Below are 25,149 nucleotides of genomic sequence, written 5' to 3' on the forward strand. Positions count from 1 at the left end.
ATTTGCCCAGTGGGACGGATATCTCCCAGGCTGGGAAGGTTACCCAGAAGAGACCTTGATCCAAGGGGATGGGCTTTGGTTCCCCTCCTCTCTCACATCCATTTATTAGTACCAACGGACTAGGAGACTGCGCTCCCAAGCCCAGAAACCGAGACCGCCAGCTGTGGGGAGGGTCATCACCTCCCAATTCAGAAACCTTCTTCTAGGCACTTTACTTTGGTATTAGGCTGCATCACCAGCTGGATCCTGCTGGTTCTTTCCTTAAGTTTCCTTCCTGTGGCTAAGTACCAACATGAATACCATCCTGTTCTTGGGTTTCCTGAGTTTGGCTGGTGAGTGTGAACACAGAAGCCTTGTTGGGAAAGGTATTGGGATGCAGGATGAGGGAGAATGGTGGGAGATTGAGGTTTGGGTCCTGATTGGGAGTTGGAGGAAAATACTCAAAGGGAAAAATAGCCCAGGAAAGGCAAAAGATGAGCATTGCTGGAACTACCAATTTCTTTGCAGACTCAAGATAGTCTGAATTCTCAAGCTTTCCCCTGACACTAGAAAACCTCAATCTCTCAGCACAAAGAACAATGTCTATAATGAAATGCCTTTGGGCACAGAGACATAGGGTTGGGGAGGATGGGCAAGGGTAAGGGTAGGAAGGAAGGGTTAGGCTAGAGAGAAGAGGGAGGATAATGGGAAAGGCTAAGGGAGCAGCAAGAAGAGTCAGAACCAAGAGTTCTTTGGCTAGAAAAGAAAATGCAAATTTATACAACAACACAACTTTGAATGCAGGCCTGAGAAGTGGTCCTTATTCAGGGATCCATAAATGTGTTTTTTTGAGAGGGAAGAAGCGATATTTTAATAATGATTTGAGGCTTCTTTATAATCCAGTGTATTCTATTTTACGCATTGAAAAGTATTATTTTGAGAAAGGCTCTGTAGACCTCACTAAACTACCAAAGGGGTCTATGACACACACAAAAATGTTTTTCTTTTTTTAAATCTGAGTTACAGAAAAAGGAGAGGGAGTAGAAGGGTGGGAAAGGGAAGTCAAGATTACTCATTTTTGATGATCATGGAGTCATATGACAGACTGTTGGGAGAGAGAGAGATTGGGGCATAGAAAGGGGAGATAGTGAAAAGGCTTAAGAGGAAAGACTGTCATGGAAAATATCTGAATAACCCTTTAAGTTTCTGTAGCATTTAATTTTTTCAAAGCATTTACATATATTATTTTATAAATATTTAAGGAATAAATTACCCTAAGGTTTTCTAGTTTCCATGGCCATCACTTCATTCATTCATCTACTCTTTCATTCATCTTTCTCATTCTACATATGAGGAAATTGAGACCCAGAGAGGTTAAATAACTTACCCACTGTCAAATAGGATGTATAAACATTGAAGGAACACATTCTGAGTGCAGAAGATTCTGCTATGCATTAGAGAAGCTACATTTAGATGAGAGCGGGTTCATGCCTTAATGAAGTTTATAGTCTGATTATCAGATGAGATACAAATACCAATTATAAGAACAAAACATTACATCATAATTTCACCAAAGAAAGGGGAAACAAAGTGCCTTTTCAGAGTCTGAGGATGTTACTGCTTGAGGGTTCAAGAAGAGCACCGTAAAGATAGCAACATCTGAATTGATTTTTAGAGACTAGGAAGAAATCTGGTGGTTAAGAAAGGAAGAGAGAACATTTCAGGCAGAGGGAACAGAATCAAATCTAATAAAACTTTCTTTGTCTCTCTCTGTCCCTCCTTTTTCTCCTCCCCCCTCAGTTACTCACTTGGCTGATAAGAAAAATGAAAATTCTGGCACTAAGTTTTTGGCCTACCTGAAATCTGACTACCAGCCTTGTGTGGGCACCTTAATCCACCAGCAGTGGGTGGTAACAGCTGCTCACTGCTACCTACCGTGAGTGATGGTGATTCAGTATATGCTCTTTTCTCTAGGGTTCCTGGAGCGAGATGGGACAGGTCCCAATCTGGGGACCCCCTCCAAACCCCCCCAAAATAAACCTAAGCAAGGTGACTGGTTTCTGGGGCTTTTACAGTATATGGACAAATTAGTTTGAAGAATTCTGGGGAAAGGATCTTATATTCTTACATTACTGATTCCCCAAGGGATAGGGGAAGGGGGTGGAGAAGAGGCTTTTGGTAGTTGGGGTTCATGAGTATATAAAGGAGAGGGGAAGTCTTTGAGAATCTTTCCTCTGGGGAGGAGGTAGATGTGGGCGATAGAGGAAGAGACAGTTCCCAGAGCTAGGGATAGTGATGTAAGAAGGAGGAAGGTGGGGGTTTTAGGGAGAATGTGTAGACAAAGAATTGATGATAACATTCTTTCCAGGGATGAAAAAAGTCTAAGCTCCCTTGGGAAAGAGAAACAATAGGGAAGAGAAAATATTCAATAAGATGTTGAGAAAAAGGATATGTCTAAGGACTCTTAAGATTCATAGAATCTTAGAGCAAAAAGAAAGCTCAGATACATGGTATAATCCCTTTACATTATACATATGGGAAATTGAGTTCCACAGAGAGAGGTTAAGTGATTTGTCTAAGGTCCCTTGGGTGAGTTAAGAGCAAAGTTCCAATTTGATAAATGTTGTTAATGAGGTTTCCCCATCTCCTATGTCCTGTTGCAGGTACCTTCAGGTGAAAATAGGTACTCAAAATGAAAACATTAAGGGTTGGCTCCAGGATCAGGAAATAAACTATGAATTTCTCTTCCGACATCCAAATTTCACAGCAGACTCTCCCGAACATGACATAATGTTGATTAAGCTGGCCAAGTCCGACAATCTTCACATGCTGGTAGATCTGCCTACTAGTATCAATGACCTAGATGGATCAATATGTATTATTTCTGGCTGGAGTCAGAACTGGAAATATCCTTGTGAGTATCAGATGGCTGCAGTGTCTACTATATACCTTCAGGGGCCAAGCCCTCAGGTCAGGACTACTTAGGGCAAATGAATTAAAGAGCAAAAAGGACAGTTGGAGGGAAAAGAAGGGTCTGGACAAGGAGAATACTAGGGGGTCCATCAAAAGATAAGCAATTGAATAATATGTAATAGATCCTTCTGTTCCTCTACCTTCCTCTTTGGGAAGAACTCAACTGCCAGATGGGGATGTAGATTAGTACAAGAGCAGAAAAGGCAGAAAGCATTTGAGCCCCAGCTGAGCGATGGCCATACCTCTATGGAACTGAGGCTACGAATGATGGCCAATGAGTATTGGTCAACATTCAGTGGAAGACACAGGAGTTGCATTCACCAATCAAGGCTACTATAAACCACTGGAATGCCCTATTTCCGGGGCACCTCTCTCTCAAACACACAGATACATAAATGGGTATGTGTTCACACACATTTAGGTACACACCAACCCATACACTGAAAGGTTATGGATTTTCCAACTTTGGATAACTTGTTCCTTTTGATTCTATAATCTTTGGTTCTTTTCTTTTTCCTTTCTTCCTCCTGGGAAGGGTACAGAAGAGAAGAGGATTATGGAATCCTCTTCTATAGATCTGAAAATATCTTAAAAAGTCACAAAGTCCAACCACTCTTCTATAGATCTGAAAATATCTTAAAAGTCACAAAGTCCAACCACTTAAAAAAAAAACCTTTCCTTCCTTCTTAGAATCAATACAGTGTATTGGTTTCAAGGCAGAAGAGTAGTTAAAGGCTATGCAATGAGGATTAAGTGACTTGCTCAGGATCACACAGCTGGGAAGTGTCTGAGGCCAGATTTGGACCCAGGACATCCCATCTCTATATCCCTATCCTCTATCCACTGAGCCACCTCCCATGTCCTTCCCCTCCAACAATGTTTTAGAAACAAGCTCAAGAAATGTTAAATCCAAGGTCACACAGCCAGCAAATATCAGAGGCAAGACTTGACCCATGGTCTCCCTGACTCCAATTCTGACATTCTATTCACTAATACTGTGTGAAGAAGGTTGGAGTGAGGTGGGGTGGGGAGGGCTGCCCATGAGTACAGAAAAGAAACAAAGAAAAATGAAAGTCTGTCCTCTCTTTCCTGTACCCAGTCATAGATGAAGACATTCAGATAAATCAAATGGCTCAGTGGCTTTCTCCCATTCAATGCAAGGGAGCCTCTCCAAGAAACATCACTGTTGGGAGCATGAACAACATGTTCTGTGCAGGAATGTATCCACATCAGCAGAACTTCTGTCAGGTACCTCTTTCCTCCTCACTGCTCTCTCTTCTTCTTTTTAATTTGGTCTGAGTTGGTATTGCCTTGACCCTAATATTCACCAGAATTTTTGCCTCTGAGGCAAGAAGTCAGAGATTGGGCCTTGGAAATGTACATCTCTTCCTCTCTTTCTTGAGTCAGATCTTGGGATTCAGTGGCGATGTCTTAGCACAGTCTCCGTCTCCTATATGTGGCTGAACCATTTATTACGTCTAGCTGGGGATTAGTCAGTGGAGGAGGCTTGGTGAGATGGCAAGTAGAATGGTCTGAGGATGTGCCTTTCACCTTACACCTAGTGAATTCTAATTTTCCTGATCTCATCTACTGAAAGAACCTTTCAAATCACAGAGATGACTCTCAGGTTTCTGGGGATGAAGACTTAGCAGTCAGGGGTTGGGGAGGGAATTTGCAGGAATGGGAAGATGGGAAGGAAGAAGGCATTCTGACCCTATTTGTCTCTTTGCCAGGAGGTGCCTGCTTCTGCAGCCATTTGCAAAGGACAGCTCCATGGGATCCTATCCTGGACAGATGGATGTGTTCTGAAAGGGGATATTGGCTTCTATACCAAAGTATACAGATACAGAAACTGGATCCTTGACATTATTGAGAAAAATTGAGGCACTATTGTTCCCTCTCCTGATGACTATGACTCAGGGTATAACATTGCTAGTCCTTTCTTCTCCCTCCAGCCTCAGAACATAACTTGAATGGAGTCCTCTGAAAATACCATATCTGTGTGATTTATTCTTAATTGGATCTGTCTTGGTGGGATAGGTGACTTTTGGGGTACCATAAGTAGTGGAAAGAAAACTGGATGTGGGCGTGAAAAACCAGACTTTTGAAACTTATTTCCTGGGTGACTTTTGGACAAGTTGCTTCATCTCTCTGGGTCTCAGTTTTCCCATCTGTAAAATAAGGCTGATGAGGTAATCTCTAAAGTCTTCTCTAGGTCTCAGTCTCCATAAAATTTTAATCAATAAAAAAAAGAGCAAAGCATTCACTAAGCTCTTAACTATGAGCCAGCCACTGTGTTAGGTTCTAAAAATCCAAAGAAAAAACAAAAACAGCATCTGATCTCAAGGAACTCATATTCCAATGGGGGAGATAAGAAACATAAATCAGAACAATCAAGGTAAGAGAATTAGAAGAAAGGAAGCCTTAGAGGTGGTCAGGTAGGTGGCATAGTGAATAGTGTGTTGGATCAGGAATCAGAAAGACTCATCTTCCTGAGTTCAAATCTGACCTCAGACACAAACTAGCTGTGTGACCATGGGGTAAGTCAATTTATCCTGTTTGTCTCAGTTTCCTCATCTATAAAATGAGCTGGAGAAGGAAACAGCAAACCACTCTAGTATCTTTGCTAAGAAAACTCCAAGTGGAGTCATGAAGAGATGACTAAACAATAAAAACTTTAGAAGCACTATCTTGGAAATCAAAAGTGGGAAGGCCTATTTGAGTCAAACCTTATTATAACTTTCATTTATGCAATTTCTCACTGCCCTTCCTATTATTCATGCCCACTGTTCACAAGGTTACTCTCTCCTTACTCTCATCTTCCCAAGTTATTGCAAAGCTAGTTTGTATGCAGCTCCAACTAATGAGAAAAGTCAGTCAGTAAACATGTCTTAAAAGCCTACTATATGCCAGGCAGTATGCTAAGCAATAAGAATACAAAGTGGCAGGCAGAGTTCCTACCCTCAAGGAGCTTACAATCCAATGGAGAGAACAACTAGGTTACAAATATGTACAAACAAGCTAAGAGAAGGAAGGCACTAAAATTAAGAAGGGTTGGGAAAGGTTTCTTGTAGAAGAGAATTTTAGTTGAGACTTAATGATAAGCAAAGATGAGGAGGGAAAGCATTCCAGGCATGGGAGACAGCCAGAGAAAATTCCTAAAACCAAGAAATAGAGTCTTGTTTCATGGGGACAGTAAGACCAGTATGATTGGTTCAAAGAGCATGTGGCGGGGAGTTGGTATAACACTAAAAAGGTGGAAGGGAAGTTAGATTATGAAGGATTTTGAATGTCAAGTAGAGGATTTTGTACTTGATCCTTGAGGCAATTGGAAGTTATTGGAATTTACTGAGTAGAAGAGTGACTTGGGTTGGAAATTGTACTTTAAGAAAATCATTTTAATGGATGAACAGAGGGAGGAGAGATGGGAGAGGGAAGAAATGATATAGGCAGACCCACTAGCTATTACAATAGTCCAAGTGTGAGGTGAGAAGGGCATACTACATTGGTGGCATTGTCAGGGGAGAGAAGGTAGTATATTCCAGAGATGATGCCAAAGGTGAAACCAATAAGCCTTGGCAACAAATTGGACATGGGGGTGAGAGACAATGAGAAATCAAGCATGGCACATAATTGTGAGCCTGAGTGGCTGTGAGGATGATGAAATCCTCTATAGTAGGGCGAAAGATGATGAGTTTTGTTTCAGATGTCGTATCTGAGATATTTACAGGACATCCAGTTTGAGATGTCTGAAAGATAATTGGAGATGTGAGTTAGGGGGTCAGAAGGAAATATGTAGATTTGAGAACTATTAGCATAGATGCAACTAGATGGCACAATGGATAATGTACTACTGGGCCTGGAGTTATAAAGACTTGAGTTCGAATTTGACTTCAAACACTTCCTAGTTGTGTGGGACTAGGCATGTCACTTGACCTCTGCTTTAATTTTTTCATATGTAAAATGAAAATAATAGCACCTATGTCCCAGGGTTGTTGTTTCTCAAATGAAAAAGTAATGAAAATAATTTTAAAGGTGCTTAGCATAGTGCTTGGTACATCATAAGATATATGTGTGTATACATATATGTGTATATTTACACATTTATGTGTATGTGCATGCAGAAATGGCAATTAAATCCATGGGAGCTGAGGAGATCACCAAGCAAAGTAGTATAGAGGGAGAAGAGAAGAGAACCCAGCATAGAATCCTGTGAGACATCTACAGTTGGGTATGACCTGGATGAGAATCCAGCAAAGGAGACTGAGAAAGAGCAGTCATATAGGTAGTAAGAGAATCAGGAGAGAAGGTATCCCAAAAACCTAAAGAGAAGAGAAGATAAAGGAGGAGGTGACCAACAGAGTCAAAGACTACAGAGAGAGGTCAAGGAGAATGAGGACTGAGAAAAGGCCATTGGGTCTGGTAATTAAGAGATCATTGGTAACTTTGGAGAAAGCTGTTTAAGTGGAATAATAAGTCAGATTGTAAGGAGTTAAAAGAAGAGTAAAAAGAGAGCAAGTGTAGGCATATTGGAGATGGCTTTTTCAAGGAGTTTAGTCACAATTTGCAAAGAGATAGACACAATAATATGGGGGGATGGAATAATCAATGAGCATTTTCTGAGGAGTGAAAGACAAAAGCATGTTTGTAGGCAGTAGAAAATGAGCCAATAAACAGAGAGAGATTGAAAATAAATGGTAGAGTAGGGATGACAGAAGCAGGGAACCTTTTGGAGGGGGCAGGTTAGAATGGGATTGCTTGAATAGGTATAGGGGTTAGTCTTTGTTAGGAGTAAGGCTACTTCATGTGAGATGGATGATAAGAAAATAGTAGCAAAAGGCCTTTTATTTATTTATTTTAAAACCCTTACCTTCCGTCTTGGAGTCAATACTGTGTATTGGCTCCAAGGTGTGTATTGGCTCCAAGGCAGAAGAGTGGTAAGGGCTAGGCAATGGGGGTTAAGTGACTTGCCCAGGGTCATACAGCTTGGAAGTGTCTGAGGCCAGATTTGAACCTAGCACCTCTCATCTCTAGGCCTGGCTCTCAATCCACTGACCTATCCAGCTGCCCCCCAAAAGGCTATCGCAAAGGAGGAAAAGAGGAGAAGAGGCAGCTCTTGGCAAATGGCCTCAATTTTTTCTGTAAAGTATGAACCAAGGTTCTCAGCTGAAAGGGTCAGGGAGGAGGGGAAGCCATGGGAGGTTTGAAGAAGTATCCAAAAGTTTGAAAGAGCCTGTCTGGAGAAAGTGATAGTGAGCTGATGAGCAGAGAGTTAGCAGAATTCTACTAGAGTAGTCTAGTATGACCAGTCAAAATGATATAACATAAATTTGTGATGGACTCAATCAGAATGGTTCCATGATTTTTCTCTGCCTTTGTTCAGCAGCACCTGTGTAGGTGCAAAAACTGAGGTTTGGCAGGGCACAATTGGTGAAATTATAAAGATGCTAGAGTCTCAAGAGAAGAGGCTAGTGTAGAGTTGAATTAGTTCACTAAGCAATAAGGATGGGGAAAAGAGAGAAGAGCTAGTGCAAAGGAGATTCCTGAGAGAGAACTGAGAACTCAAAGGATTGGAGATAACAGTGTAGATGGAGTAGAATTGGGTAAGGGAAGGCAGAGGGAGAGGAGAGGTGGAAAGAAGGTTGAATTAGGTTAAGGGGATTTTGATATTCTTGAACGTAGAGGTGATACATTTGTGGGTAATGGCAAGATCCAGGTTATGACCATCTTTGTCTGTGACTGAGGTGGGATGAAAGAAGAGTAGGTCATGGGAAATAAGTAGGCTAAGAAACTGAGTGGTTAGAGTGTTTGAAGGGGAGAGAATCAATATGTATGTTGAAGTCTCCTAAATATGAGCACATGAGTTGGAGAGGAGAGAAAAATTGACAGTCATGTACCGAAATTCATTGAAGGAAGGAAAAGGAACTGTCTTGGAAGACTGTAGACCAGGGGTTGGCAACATATGGCTCTTGAGCTATATCTGGCTCCACCTTCCGACCAGGCAGTCCGGGCAGAGCCCCAGGATGTGCCCCAGGGGGCCCTTCAGCCTCCGCCTCATATTCCAGCGCCTTCCTCCTCCATCCTCCTCCTTCCACAGGCGTTTATGCCTCTCACGGCCAAAAAGGTTGCTGACCGTTGCAAGTGTAGACAATAGCTACCAAGATTTTGATTGGATTGTAGAAACGAATAGCATAAAATCATATGAATTAAATATTCAGGGGACTCTAATTCCAGAAAAACTTATCACATTAAGTAGGATGCCATAGAGTCATGTGTTTTAATTTGTGAGTATGGCAGGCGAGATAACTGACTGGCTTAGAAGTCAAGGGATGTGACCCATGAGGACTGGAGTGAAATCCTGACCAATTAGAAAAGCTTGGGGGAAAGGTTTACACTAAACTTTAAAAGCCAGTATGAGAAGCAGAAAGCTCTCTGCCATTTTTTTTTCTGGTGAACCATCTCTCTCAGGCAAGCTATCCTTTCATCTCATCTTAAATCTCTAAGAAACTGAGACCTGGAGCCACAGTTGGGTTGTGGTGAAAGACCTCAGAGAATAAAGATGGATAAGATTAGAGACTTCCTAGGGAGACTGCTCATTCTTTCCCTTTTTTCTCTTTACTAATAAACAACTATAAATTTAATCATAAGGTCTCCAAAGATTGTTTTTTAATTTTAACAAACTCAAAGGAGAAGAAGAGTTTATTGAGTGATGGAGGTAGAGAGGGAACCTAGAAGTGGCAATGGAGGAGCAAGGTATTCCATCATCTTGAGCAGTGAGTCAAGAGGAATGAATAAAGGTATTGCTAGTACTGGAAAGTACAGCCTAGGAAACTGTCACCAGAGGGGAACCAGATTTCCATAAAAGCTAAGAGATGTTAAGAAATGGGAGAGGAAAAGATTTAGGATGAAGGGAAGTTTGTTGCCTATCAAACAGGCATTACAGAGGGCACAATGGAAGGGGGAGAGCCTGGTGTTTAGAGTTGGAGATTTGGGTTGGAAGGGTTGAGTATAGAAATAAAGAATTGGGTAGTGGAGAATGGATAATAGGTTTGGATGATGACATACAGGAGTTTGGAATCACTGCAATATAAAGGGTATTATGGTATGAGACTGTTCATCACTGAATAGAAGGCATAATTCCTCATCTCAGAGGAGGCTTGAAAATGGACTGGAGACAAGTACAGAATGAAATGGAAGGCACAGAGCTAAATTCCTAGGAAAACTCCAATACCTGACAGACAAACAGAGCATTAGGTAGATGAATCAATAGATAGACAGACAGACAAGACAGAAGGACAGGATCTATCTGATTCTAACCTCCTCTTACAGCAAGCAAGCCTGCAGGGACCACTTAAAACTTGCATGGGCAGATTCAACATATTTTGCCAAGAATAGACATTAGTGTTTCTTTGAACATTCAACAAGAACACAGAAGAGTAGGAAGTGTGAATGAAGGAGGGATGTGAGAACATCAAAAAGGGTAAGGTATCTGCAAAAGAATGAAGAAAGGTCAAAAGACATAGAAGCGTTAATAATTTTGCATAAAGATGCATAAGAAAATCTCTCTCTAGAATATGATGCTACTACATAAAAGGGATATCTTTCATCTTATAACCCCCAGTTTTTTCCCACCCATTGGTGCCCCTTCAGCTTTCAGGCTGCCATCATTATGCTTGCTTATCATGATCTCAAAGACTTCAGTAGAGAGACTATAAGTGGACCAGTCCCTAATTTCCCAGCTTTGGCTATAAACTATAAGCTTAGCTGACAGATATCTATACCTGAAGGACAATAGAGTCTGGAAATATGTCCCTAGTCTCCAGGTGGGGACCTTCCTTTTCAGTAACAATAATATTGAACCCTCCCCTCGGAGGAGAGATCTCAAATTGTGTATTGCCAATAGAATGGCAAATATTCATTGACATGAAAATATCAATATATTCCCTACTCCCAGTAGCTGGGAAGAGGTACATCACCAAAATGTATTTTCCTGAATAATCCTTTTGTTTTTAAATTAGACTTATGTATTATTTCACCAGTAGAGAACTCTCAACCTCTTCCCATGCAGAGGATGTCTTCTGCAACTTACAGTTTCAGAGAGTTGCCTGGGACATTGAAAAGTTAAGTTATTTGCCCAGAGTCATATGGCCAGTGTTGGTTCTGCAGTTGTCTTCATGGCACCACTGTGGCTCCCACAACTCCTGGCTGGATTCAGGAGCTCCTTGCCAAGTAGCATGCTCCCATTTACCCCACTGAATTTGAATCTAGGCCTTTCTAATTCCAAGGCCTGGTCTCAAACTACTATGCCACGCTATACACCATGGTGGACTTTTAAATTCCTTTTAGGGTTGAAAAAATTTTTCATCTGTGTTAAATCTTACTGGATCTTCACAACTCAGTTAGATAAATAGGCAGTACAGTAGCGTTGTCCCCATTTTATAGATAAGGAAATAGAGACAACACTATTTTCTCTGCTCTAACCCTCCTCCCATCATATCCTTGTAATCTATCTCTGTTGCTCATTGTATAAACACAGAAGGGTAACAAAAAATAAAAAAAATAAATCTATGAAACCTTTTTATCTCTGTGCTTTTTAAAGTTGGTTGACAGAGACTATTATTTTGTTCTCATTGTTATATATCTCAAGGTCTATGACCAAAATTCTGGGTTCCCATAGATCAGGTTCAACTTTATTCTCTTCCCAGAAGCTTCTTTAGAAAATATGATTTCAATTCATTTTCTTGCTCTTCCCCAGAGGATATTCAGCTGCCTTATAATCAAAGCTACCAAGACATTAACCTAGCACACAGACTTATTAAAAGTCTGTAAAGAACAAAGGGGGGGGGGGAGGAAGGAACAACTCATATCCAGGCTCAGTAAGGAAACAGTTATAGCCAACCTTTAACTGAGGGCCTTTCATTCTTCTTCTTCATCCCCCTTCAATGCCTTTAGAGTGTCAGCCAATGGAAGCTCCAAACACCAATAGGTGAAGTTCCAGGAATGTGAGTGGAGTTGAGGCCCTTGTTGAATAGTAATATCAGCATTTCTCCATTCACCTGCTCCCCACCCTTGCTAGTTCCTTCACTCTATCCAGCATCCATGGTTCATGTACCCAGTGTGGATGTTCTGTAGCTTTCTTCATGGCACCAATTTTGGCTACTACAACTCCTGGCTAGATTCAGGAGTTCCTTGCCAAGCTGCATGTTCCCATCACCCAGCCATCCCTAATTACTGGAATCATCCAGAATCTCAGTCTATCCTCCCCATGGCTCTCTCCCCCTATTCTCTATCACTTCACTGTTTATTGTAGCATCAAGAGTATATCCATGACCAACAAGGAGGACTTGGACACTATTGTAATATTCATGATGTGGAGATTAAAATTAATATGCCGAATACTAAATATTATATTTATGAATATTTTGTTAATAATAAACTAACAGAGAGATTAACTAAAAGGTACTAACCAGCTCACTCCCAGGAACCAAAGAGGAAGAGGGAGGAGTTACAGCCAAACAATAACATGACCATGCAAACTCGCAGGAGAGATTAAAGGGAATTTTGGGAAAACAAAGGGACTTAATGGGGATGAAGTCCAAGGTTCAAAAATCTCCATTTATACAATGACAAATATATGTAGTGTAGATCAAGTTCTAGATCTAGAGTTGGGAGGATCTGAGTTCCAATCTAGCCTCAGGCACTTCCCTTGCTGCTCTTCTGTCTTAGAAATAAATAAAAGAAAAGGATTCAAACCGACCAAAAATTGAGTGGATGAAAGCAAAAATTAAAAACAAACAAACAAACAAATATGTCTAGTGACACTAACATCATCCACTCTATGACTGACTTGTTTCTTCAGCCCTCTTAATGCTCATAATATCCCAATCTTGTTTGTTGGTCCTCTTTAGTTTTTCATTCTTCCCTGCTTATGTGTATGCAGTCATTTCTACAGGTTTTCATTATTTTTTGCCTTTAAGCAAAACTCTTTTTTGTTCTAATGTGTCCTACTTGGCTTAAAGATAGCGCAGGGTAAAAATAAATTCAGTGTGAAACCCTGAGGAAGTTGAATCGAGAGGTGTTCTTCCTCCAACAGAAAACAGCCTCTTTTTTCCCCATGTCTCAAGTCTCAGTGAAAGCTAATCTAACAGCTTGCTTTCAAGTGAAAGCTTTCCCTGTAGAGATCATCAATTCACTTCATTTGTTAAGGTCACAAGCTAGAAAACCAGAATCTACCCCCATCCCTTTTTTGTTTTGCTAACAGAGCTCTTCAATGTTCTCTGGGCTTGTCAAGATTTCATTCTATTGAAATGAATTGACTAATTTCACCGAAGGATCTTCTCCACAGATTCTGTGAAGGCAGGTCATAAGTCCTCTACCTGTGGGCCTGACTTTCCTTTCTCTTTCATAGAATCATACGCTAGAGTTAAGTGGAATAAATGTGTCATAGCTATGAGTTTGTGTGTGTGTGTGTGTGTGTCTGACTGTCTATGTGTGTGTGTGTGTGTGTGTGTGTGTGTGTCTATCTGACTGTCTGTGTGTGTGTGTGTGTGTGTGTGTGTGTGTGTGTGTGTGTGTGTGTGTGTGTGTGTGTAGAAAGCAGTAGGGCTGAGCAAGTAGGTGTGAGTGTATATGCCTGGTTGGTTTTTGAGACTAGCTATTCATGGGAATAAAGGTTGGAAGAGTAAGAATGTATGTTAGAATTTAGTGACTATTCAAAATCATACACCATTGCTTTTTTTTCATGATCACATGAGAGACCATAATGGGGATCGGGAGCCAGGTAAGCAAAGGAAAATTAAAAGACCACATCCTGGAGAGCAAAGTGGGAGATCCAAAGTTCCTCCACTCAGGGGGACAGCAGGAACTGAAGGAGCAGTTCAAATCTAAATAGAAGTCCCAAACAGCCCAAGAAAACCACAGGACCTGGAATCCAATCCAATCCACATTTATTAAGTATCTATTATGTGCCAGTTGGGGATGACTAGGTGGCACAGGAGAGAGGGTGCCAGGTCTCCTCCTCCTCAGTTCAAATCTGGTCTCAGATATTTACTAGCTGTGTGATCCTGGGCAAGTCACTTAACTCTATTTGTCTCAGTTTCCTCACTTATAAAATGAGCTACAGAAGGAAAAGGCAAACCACTCCAGTGTCTTTGCCAAGAAAATCCCAAATGGGGTCTCAAAGGGTCTGACACAACTGAAAAAAAAAGTTTTTGGATGCAGTGAGATGGTGAAATGGATAGAGCTCTGGGCCTAAAGTCAGGAAGAATTTTTTAATTCTTTAAATTTAAATATCACCAAACCAGATCTAATCACTTGCCAATACTAGGATGGGGAGTGGAAGAGAGGGAAGGAGATAAGTTCAATCATATAACTTAGGAAAACTTGTGTTGCATTTAATTGGTTAAAAAATTTTTTTTTTAATATGAGCAAAGAGCACTGACTGGAGTCAATAAATCTGAGTTTAAACCCCACCTCTGATGTTTATTTCTTCTGTAATCATGGGAAAATCTTTTAACCTCCCTGATCCTCAATTTTTATAAATATACAATATAAAATGAGAGGGTTGCAGGACAGGGTCTTTGAGGTGATCCTTCCACTTCTAAATCCATGACACTACAATCTAATGAAAGCCAAATTAAACCCAAGGAGGCTGAGTGCTTGAATAGGCCAACAGTCCCAAAGCTTGCCTGGGATGTCTCTTCCACAATGGCTGCTTATTTCTTCTGCTCCTGAGTCCATCTCAGAGACAATGGCTGCACCACCAAAGACAGAGATGACTTTGTCTTTGATGTCTTGTGTCGCTATCCTAACACAGAGCAGAATGCTTTGGTTTGACTCAAGCTACCTCATCTCTCATTGTCACAAAAGCAATATAGCCTACTTTCTCTGTTGGCTGGTGGCCACAGAATAATCTCTACACTGATTCAATGCGTCCTTGAAGCGTTCCTGCCCACACTGCTCCCAGCCCTCCTCCAGTTTGCTGGAGAGTAGTTATTCTGGGGTCCCAGTGCTTTCCACATGTGACTAGCCAGCAGAGCAGATTTGCAGTGAACACCATCTCTGTATCTGCAAAATAGACACCACTTTGAAACTCTTTTGGGGGGGGGCCAGGAATTTTTTTCATATCAATATCTAATTATCATAATTTGTTCAGCCATGGAAAAAAATTTAATGTAAAAATGTAAAAGCTCCAATTATCACTGATGCCATTTTCCCACAGCAGATTATGACATCGTAGTAGAAATCAAGAATCATAGAAAGCTGGAGGTCTTAGAGGGGACCTGAGCTAGAAATCATTTGGTCCAACACCATCATTTTACAGATGAGGAACTAAGATGTAGGGGGACCAAATGATATATCCCAAATTATACAGAATCAAGATTGTCACTCAGATCTCATGGTTCTCAGCCTCAGTGGTGTTTCTACTATATGCCTAAATATAGTCACAAAAAATATTGTATAAAAAAACCTGACCTGTTGGGGGAGGAACTAACTGGGGTTTCCCCCCAAAAAGCCAAGGAATAAGTTTCTGCTACCCAAAAAATGTCCTTATAGCAAATCAAGTTTAAGAGAAGGCAGAAAAATATAGAAATTTCAGATTCAGTATAAACATGGTTAGCAAACATGAAAAGCGAGACTTGTTTTGTTTTGGTCCAGATGGAGCTGTGATTTCATTATTATGGGGAACTTCCAAAGCATTTGTAATTTACCATCTTAGGATAGTTGTTTGGCATACTGAGATGTTCCATAATTTGCCTGCGGTTACCCAGCTAGCTCATGTTAGAGGCACAACCTGAACCCGGGTCTTCCCAACTCCAAGGCTGGCTTCCTATCATGTCAACTTTCTTCTCTATTATTAAACATATCAATGAATGTTTATGCATATTCCATGTAGCCATATATGCCATCGTTGGGCAAATTACTTTACCTCAATGGGCCTTAATTTCTTTCCCTATAAAATGGGGTGGGGGAACATAGACTACCTGATCTCCCTAACTATGCCCAGCCCAAAATCTGTGATCCCCTAATACTCAACCACACTTGGAAAGAGAACAGGAACAGCAGAGATCCTGACTGTGATGGCTGGTATTCCCACTAATTTGCAAAATCTGCCAATCTGCAAAGGATTTCCCTATCATTAGTGCAAATTAGTAAGCTTCTACTGTACTATAATAGGCCATAAAAAGCTCTACAAGTGACTTTTTTGGCATAGAATGACCTGACCAAACATTCATTTCACTGTGTTCCTATGTTCTTATATTGAAGTATACAATGTACCTATCTAGTGCAGAAATGTGCTGGGAATTATTTTCAAAAGACAAGGGGGAGAGGAGGAGTGAAGGGAAAAAAGGAAAGGGAGGCTTAGAAGATTTAGAAAGAAACTGAGCAGTCATTTAGTTCTACCTTCTTAATTACAGAGAAGGAAATGAAGGCTCAGCAAAGTTAAGTGACTTGCTTAAGGTCACACAGTTTATAGTAGTCTCAGAACGAAAACTCAGGGTGTCACTTCAAGTTCAATGCCCTTTTCACTCGATTATGTGAGTCTTTGTACAAATTAAGCAAAAGGGCTATGAACAGGAATGAACTGAACCTCAGAAACATTCAGAAAACCCAAAACCTATCTTTCAATTTTTGAATAAGTAGCTGGTGTTTTGCAACAAGGGAACCCCACATTTTTACATATGAAAAGAAACTATCTTTCATGAAGCCCTGAAATCTGTGGGAGAAAGGACCAGAAACGTGCTTAGAATGAAATCTCTGGAGGGAGGGAGGGGGACATGCTACTGGCTTCTTTCCCTTGACCTAGGTCTTCTCTCCCTGCTGAAAATATTAACAAACCAAAAAAAAAAAAAAATAGTGGGGAAGACCTTAGAATGGGGCAAATGAGGAATGACTTTACAACCAATTTAGGGATCTTTTGGGTAAGAATTTAAGATCAAATAGTTGCTTCAGATGATAGCTTTAGCCCTTTTGTGAATGTTATGGACCCCTTTGGCAGTCTGGTGTAGCCTGTGGAACCCCTTTCCTCTCCCTTTCTTCCTCTCTCCTCCCTCTTTCTCTTTCTCTCTCCTTCTCTCCTTCTCTCTCCTCTCTCCCCTACCACACAATCGATTAATCTTAGAGATGACTTCCTTAACTTTCCTTCTCTTCTTTTTGGAACCCTCTTTCTTCTTGGAAGATCATGTTGATTATTAGGTAAATTGGCAGTCAATGTATTTCTCACTCTGGTTTTGCTCACATTACACTCCCACATGAATTAGAACTGTAGTCTTACCTGTAGAACCACAGGTACATGAAAAGATTTAGGGTAAAGATCAGTTACTGCATCTGTAGGATAACTGGGTTATAGTAGCCACATCTCAGATCTCTTCTGGCTTGTGATTTCTTGACCCTCTCACACTTTACTGTTGTTCTTGTAGCCCTGTGCTAAGCAATAGAGACACAAATAGAAATGAGAGCCAATCCTTGCTGTCCAAGAGCTGCCATCTTAGAGCCAGAGGACCCACGGTCCAGTTCTGCCTCTGAGGGTTACTACCCATGTGTCTTTGGACAGACAATTTAACTTGGATCCCAATGAAAATATTGGCTAAGTGGTGTTTCCTTCCAGCCCCAGAGCAATGATCATGCCAGAAGCCAGTAGAGGACAATGGGTACAAGTCAAGCTTCTTTTCAGGGATGGTACTAGTCATACTAATTGGCTAGTGATTTATTGAGTACCTAGATGGTACAATGTGATAGAGTGACCAGCCTGGAATCAAGGAAACTCATCTTCCTGAGTTCAAACCTATCCTCAGATACTACCTAGCCATAGGATCCTGGGCAAGTCACTTAGATGGTGTAATGCAAAAGTTGCAAGAGGGTTTTTTTTTCCTCTTGCAGGGGGCCAACTGAAAATTTCTGGCAGTTGAAAGCCTTAGAATTCTGAGAGAGTTGAGTTGGTCCCTGACGCTTGAAGAGAGTGGAAGGATCAACCAGAGCTCTATTTTGGCTTTCGGTTTGCTTTGGCCTGTGCCTTGTCTTTGGATAATTTGAACCTGGCTAATTTCTCTGGACCTCTCCCTGACCTTCTCCATATTACTTCCCTGTTTTGCCTGCCTGTTTTCCCGGGGTTCTGGGAGGCAGGGTGGCTTTTGGGTTTTTAGTGAAAGACTTTGTGGGTTTAGTTTTCCCCAATAGGCAAATAGGAATCCTTGAATTCAAACTATCCCTTTAGTATACCCTCTACCTTAAAAGCAGCCAAATCTTCCTCAGCTGAGAGAGCAGGTTCTCTCTTAGTCTAACCCATTCCTGAGACCCTCCCCCATCTTGAGTTTCTCCCTAGCAGTTGTCAGACACCCCAGACCCCTCTCTCCTTCCAGACCACCCTGAAACATTAATAAAACCCTTGGTTACCTAATTAGACCCTCTGGAGAATCTCTGTGTTGAAGAAACTAGGCAAAGGTGAAGGGGAAGGAATAATTCTTTTATTTTCTGAGGGAAACTTGAGGCATCCATCTTGGGAGGAAGTAGTTGCCCAACACTTCCTTCTGAATCCCTTCAGTTTCACTGACAGGGAGGAGTCTCGTGGTTCCTCCTTTGAGGGTTTGAGAAACTGACAAGAAAGCCCTCAAGTCAGATTCAAACTACTTCTGTCTGGCCCTATTCCTTGTGTCTGTAAAAGTACCTCTCATGCCTGGAAGGGTTCAGCCTATTTCCCCCCAGTGTCCTCTGTCTCTGGCCTGAGTGTCTAGTCTGTGTCAGATGCCTCTCCTGAACACCTTACCCTGTACCCTTACCATCCTAATACCGTCTTGTCCATTTCTCCCTAAACTCAGCCATCCCTTTCATTCCTCTCCTATTACCTCAATTACCTTTTACCCTCTGTCACTCAGCAAGGGAAGTAGATCACCCCCCAACTTTAGTGTGCCCCCTTTTTATCCATAACAATGGGCATAAAGGGATCTGTTTCAGTTTACTCACCTGGAAAATGAGTTGGAGAAGGAATGGTAAACCACCCCAATATCTTTGCAAAAATAAAAACCACAACACCCAAGTGGAGTCACAAGGAATCAGACACAACTAATCAACAGCAAATGAATTTACTTCAGGAAAGATATCCAGGTCAGAAAAGGACAGGTCACAAATTTGTAAGAATGTCTAGGAAAAAATGGTCACTAAAGAACCATTAGAAGGGTGAAGGTGGCAGTATGAGAAAGCTCAAAACTCAGGGGAAAAAATTTGGAAACTTGATTGGAAAGGATTCTTCTCATCTAGGAAGTCAAGGCAAAGGGATGACTTCAAGAGGGTTGGAACAGAGAAATTCCAGAAGAGTTAAGGGAGTCATCTCTAAGGCCCTGAGAACAGTCTGAAATCCACGGAAATAGTATTTAGAAAGTCAGTCAACAAGAATTAAGTACTTTCTATGTACCAGACACTGTTAAGTGGAGATAGAAAGAAGAGCAAAAACAGTGCCTGCCTTCAGGCTCACGTTCTTATATAAATAGAATTAGGTACATTAAAAATAGATAAAGAGTATTTGGAAAGGCTTCATAGAGGAGAAGATGCCAGCAGCTCAGGAGACTGGGAAAGGCCCCCTACAGAAGATGGATTTTGAGACTTAGAGGAAGAGAGGATTTCTGTGAGGTAAAGGGAAGGTGGAGGCCATTCCAGGAATGGGTGACCACCACTGTGTAAACACAGAGAGTAGAGATGGAGTGTCAAATGTGAGAAACAACAAGGTCAGGATAACTGGAGTAAAAGGGACAATCAGGGACTAGATTGTGAAGAGATTTAAATGTCAAAATAGAGGCATTTGAATTAGATCCTGGAAGTATTAGGGAGCCCCTACACTCGAGTTTACTGAGTAGGGGAATGACATAGACAGATCTACCAAATGAGAAATATTCTTTACAATTCAGTCAATCCATTCCTGAAACTAAGATTGCAAGGCAACTTTTGCCAGATGCTTGCCAAGAAAGACTGAGGTGACTCAATGAAAAGATTAGAGTCAGTCCTGAAAGATGTATGATGGGGAATACTATCCACTACCAGAGAAAGAACTGTTGGAGTTATCTTTTATATCAGTGAATTTATGGTTTTATTTTGGAGTTTTGGCTATATATGAATGTGCTTTCGCAACAATATGGAAGTATGTTTTGCAGGACAATAAAAATAAAATTAAGGAGGGAGCAAGGTGGCTCAGTAGATAGGTTTGAATCTGGACTCAGATACTTCATAGCTGTGTGACCCTGGGCAAGTCACTTAACCCCCATTGCCTAACCTTTACCATTCTTCTGCCTTAGAACCAATATGGAGTATTGATTCTAAGATGGAAGGTAAGGGTTTTTTGTTTTGTTTTGTTTTGTTTTTAAGAAAAAAGACTGGGCTGACTGGCATCAGGAACAAGATCAGACTCAAGAATTACAGTCAGTTGAGGGAAAGATCAAAGAAAGATTAAGACCTTATTCTATGCTTATGCATAGAAAATCAGGGTTAGCTGTTTGTTTTTTCTTGTTCTGTTTTATTTTGGTTTAGGAAAGAAATCTCATTTGTCCAAATTTATAGCAAAACAGAGAAAGTATATAGACAAGACAAAAGGAAGAAGCTCTGCCATTGGGAGTGAGGTCAATCAACTCAACTAAGACACTCAATCTGATGAAAGAGACATGATGGAGACTATTAGTTTCTCCCCAGAATCTTATCTTCCCCTTAGCAGCCTAAAGTGGGGTTGACATCATCCATCTTCTCTCTTGAAGGTGGAAACCAGAAGTGCTGGAAGTATCCAAAGAACTCAAAGAAAAAGTCCAAAGAGACCCTCTGGCTCTTGCCAACATTGTTCCCCATCCCTCATACAGGCTCTGGACTCTGATCTCCATCAATGGATTACAAGTCCACTAAGATTTTTGGGACAACCTGGATTTCTTTGTAACTCTGATTTTCCACTTTATTTGTTATTGAACCCTCCTTTAGTTATTGGAAGTTTTTAAGAAACCCTAAGGGAAGGATTGCATGAATATTCCTGAACAAGTCTCCAGGGAGAAATACTTCATTCCCTTTGCTCAGATGTGAGGCATCTTGGGGGAAGAGCCAGATGGGTATGAACTAAAGGAAAAAACCAGCAGGGGGAGCCAAGATGCTAAGCTGGGGGCCATCTGGTGGGAAAGAAATGAGGGTGATGGGGTTCATCAGGGCTCTAAAATATCTCAACTCTATTGTAAGTGTTGGGCTTTGTTGTGCAAAGATACCAAGACATTCAGCCTTTAAACTGCTGTTGACATTCTTGCCTTGACTATATAATTCACAGAAGGGGAGGAGTTGCTAGAGTATTAGATCAATACATTTATTTGGGTTTTTTTAATTATTAACTATTAATTATTAATTAATTTTAAAATTTATTTGATGAGATAGATACCACTGGAGATACAAAGGCATAAGCTGACTCTGCAGCAGATGACATATTAAAAACATGGGTACATCCAAGGGTATATTCATGGGGACAGAGTATAGTTGGAAAGGGTCTCTGAGGGGAAGGCACTAGCTGCAGGTGAGACCAGGAAAAGCCCCATGTGGAAGGGAGGATGTGAGATGAGTCATGAAGGAATCCAGAGAAACTAAAGACTAAAGAGAGGACTGAAAAGGCATTCCAGGCATGAGTAATTTTGCAAAGACTCAAAAAGTGTTGAATGAGTATGTGAGGGATTATAAGGCTAGTGTAGTTAGAATAAAGTGTAAGAGTCCTAGGTTCAAATCCAGCCTCAGACATTTCCCAGATGTGTGACCCTGGGCAAGTCACTTGACCCCCATTGCCCACCCTTACCACTCTTCCACCTAGGAGCCAATACACAGAAGTTAAGGGTTAAAAAAAATTTAATTTAATTAAAAAAAAAAGAATAAAGTGTAAGAAAGCTATCCAGTCTGGCAGGGGCCAGGTTACAAAGAGCTGCAAACAGAGAATTCTTTATAGTTGATCCTATACTAGTAGGGAGCTGGGGTGTATGGATGTTCAAGAAGGACTAGTACCTTTGGTAGAAGTCAGAAGACTTGCCAAGCTCTTTTCAGGTCTGCTCATCCACCTTTGATAGCTTCCTTTCACATAACTTTCACTTGTGGCTCCAAGAAACTGTAGCATGTGCAGTGGCCATACCATGGTAAAACTGTCTCAGCAGAGAGGCTTAACCATGCTGAGGGAAATGACAGGTCTCAAAACCATCAGCAAGTTAAGGGGACGCCTACCCCAAGCATGTAAAGACTTCCCCTGGAAGAATGAATAGATGAAAATAATTTGTTCCAATGACCATGAAAGAAACTGAAACAGGCACTGAGGAGCACTTTACAGCTTGGCCAGACTTCAAAGTCATCCACCGCAACCCTGGGCTATTGTCATATTGCCAGTTATCCCGACTTTTGTCTTGCCCCTGGACTTCAGTGATTCTATCTGGAAGAGAGTGAGACTGATGACTTTGTACAACTTTGCCTTACCTAAATCCAATTAATGCAAAAGTCAAGACATCACCCCATGATGCCATTGGTCCCCTTCAAAAAAGAAAGACAATAACAACAATAGGGGGCCATGGGAATCTTCTGAGTAGGTGGGTGAACACAGTCAGTCCTCTGCTTTTAGGAAAATCACTTTAGCTGTTGAGTATAAGATGGATTGGGGTAGGGAGAAGATTGAGAAAGAGAACTCAAACAGAAAATTCTTCAGTAGTCCGAAGGAGAGACGATGGGGGTCATAACTAGGGTGGTGGCTGAGTAGAGAGAAGGGGACACATAGGAATGATGTGTAGTTAGAAACAAGATTTGTGTCACTGACTACTTATATGAGCTGAAAGTGAAGGATCAAGGATGCCATTGAGGTTGAGAGCCAGAGTACCTGGGAGGAAGGTACTACCCTCTAAAGAAACTAAGAACATTTAGAAGGAAAGTTTAGAAGAGTTTGGGAAGAAAGCTAGTGAGTCCTGTTTTGGACATGTCACTTTTGAGATGCCTATGAGGTATTCAGTTTAAGATGTCCAAAAGCTAGTTGGTGATATGGAAGTCTGAAACCTTTTTTTAATATTTTAATAATTTTTATTGATATTAGCATCATAATATTAAGCATAATAATACAATAGATAATTTAATATTTTGAATATTTAATATTTTTAATTTTTCATTGACTTTTTTTTCTAATTTCTCAACAACATCCCTCACCACCACCACCATCCTCATGTAACTCTCCTTTATAACAAAGAGAAGCATTTAATTAAAACCATCCATACCTTTTGGGAACTATGTATGAACCTATCGTCTACCACCTTTTTAAGGAGAGGAAAGAAGAATATACTTTATCATCAGTCGTTTGTAGCCATGATTGGTCATTGCACTTAATCTGCATTCTGATCATTTTTTAGTATTGTCTTCATTGACATTACTGTAGTCACTGTTTATATAGTTCTTAAGATTCTACTTCATTCTATTTTTTCTCAGCCAGTCTTTCACCTCCACACCAATTGCACATCCTGCCTATCCTCACCTCCAGACTCATGGGGCCACCAGATTATACAAGTGTACAAAGCCAAGGGCCATTGTATAGAATTTAGCTCAGTATTTCAAAGGTCCCCGATTGTGTAGATGTCAGTGCTACTTTCACCCATCCCCATCCCAACTCTTTGATGCCTTAGTAAACAATCATTGTGAATTGTTGTAGCTTAATAAAAAAACCTGTTTTTCCATGGGCTAACCTCCTGGGGATAGGCCTCTCTTTAGGCTTGGCAGACCCTCAGAAGATAGTTCTTCAAAAATATATGATTTATCACTTGTTTATATAGATATGTGATTTGGGGTTTGGGTTTTAAAAGATGACTCTTTTATAAAAATGAATAAAATGGAAATGGGTTTTGAGTGATATTATATGTATAACCCAGTGGAATTGCTTGTCAACTCTGGGAGTGGGAAGGGAAGAGAGGAGGGAGACAACATGAATCATGTAACCATGGGGAAAAATGAAAAAAAAAAAAGTAGTTCTTCACTTGGCCTATACATGAAGACACTTCACCTTGGTTGGACCTTGCCTCTACTAGCATAATTTGCAAGATCAACACTCTACAATAATGAGGCATGGAGTAAGGCATTAGTGAAGGTATCCCCATAATTTTTGTTTTTGTGTAAAAGTCCAAGGATGGGGTAGAAATTTCCTTTTCTACTAAGGGACTTCTGTTCCAAACTTTGATAAGAACAGGCCCAGTTCTGGGGGAGCCTAACTCCCGTGAAAGAGTATCAGATTATCATCTTGCTCCTTGGCTCATTACTTTCCAATCCCAGAGTAGAATTCTGGGGGAAATCTCTAAAACAGTAGTTCCCAAACTTTTTTGACCTACCGCCCCCTTATTACTTAGTGCCCCCTGGAAATTATGAAACTATTTATTGAACTCAGAATAGAATGTCATACAAAAAAAGTGTGGCCATCACCGCTTCCTGGATCACTGCAGGCACCCACCAGGGGGCAGCAGCGCCCACTTTCGGAATCACTGCTGTAAAACAAAGTTTAGACTTGGTTCCCTAAAGGGACTAATGAAGCCCCTTCTAAAAGACAAGTGCCAACTTCCCATTTTATGCTTCTCTCTGTAATTTCCTCATTACATTACTCAGCGTTCAAAGTAGATTTTTTTATAGAAGAGCTATCTCCCACTACAAAAGAAATTAATATGCAGATGACACATGAGAATACACCAACAAAGATTTAAAAAATGATACGATAATTCATCTAGCTTATTATATTCTCCTGGGAGCTGAATACTTAAAACATGAAACACTTTGAGAACTATCACCTTGGATCTGTATTGTCTGAGTAATTCACTGCAAATCCATCTTAATCCTTTTATTTGTAGTAACCTTCTGAAAGTGGTCATCTTCTCCTTTAAGAAGCTGTGGCAAAGGCCATCTCCAGCTGAGCAAACAGCACCCAGGCTCAGACATGCAAGCTTCCCAAAGTCAGGAGGTTTCCACCCAGGCCAGAAATATCAATCTCAGGATCACTTTTACGTCACTCGTGTTCAGGAAAAGAAACACAAAGTGAAAAGGAAACTAGAGCTTCGAGATCAAGTATAAGATTCACCTAGAGACAAACACATACTCCTGCTGCCAGGTGTGATCAGCTATCATAGCTAGGAAAGATCACGGGGAAGAAATTGTATTCCTCCCTCCAACCCCCACTGCTTTGGAAGTCTGCCAGAGAGC

At 40.9% G+C, this 25,149-nt stretch overlaps 1 protein-coding gene across 1 annotated transcript; it reads left to right on the forward strand.

Annotated features, from left to right (window-relative positions):
- Nucleotides 1-292: 292 nt before the first annotated feature.
- On the forward strand, nt 293-4,835 carry LOC123240577 (serine protease 58-like). The gene is made up of 5 exons (XM_044668256.1): nt 293-332; nt 1,780-1,915; nt 2,643-2,893; nt 4,052-4,200; nt 4,686-4,835. Exons 1-5 carry the CDS (start codon nt 293-295, stop codon nt 4,833-4,835), a joined length of 726 nt encoding a protein of 241 aa, XP_044524191.1.
- Nucleotides 4,836-25,149: the final 20,314 nt, after the last annotated feature.

Source organism: Gracilinanus agilis, chromosome 3 (genome assembly GCF_016433145.1).
Source record: "Gracilinanus agilis isolate LMUSP501 chromosome 3, AgileGrace, whole genome shotgun sequence".
NCBI lineage: Eukaryota > Metazoa > Chordata > Mammalia > Didelphimorphia > Didelphidae > Gracilinanus > Gracilinanus agilis.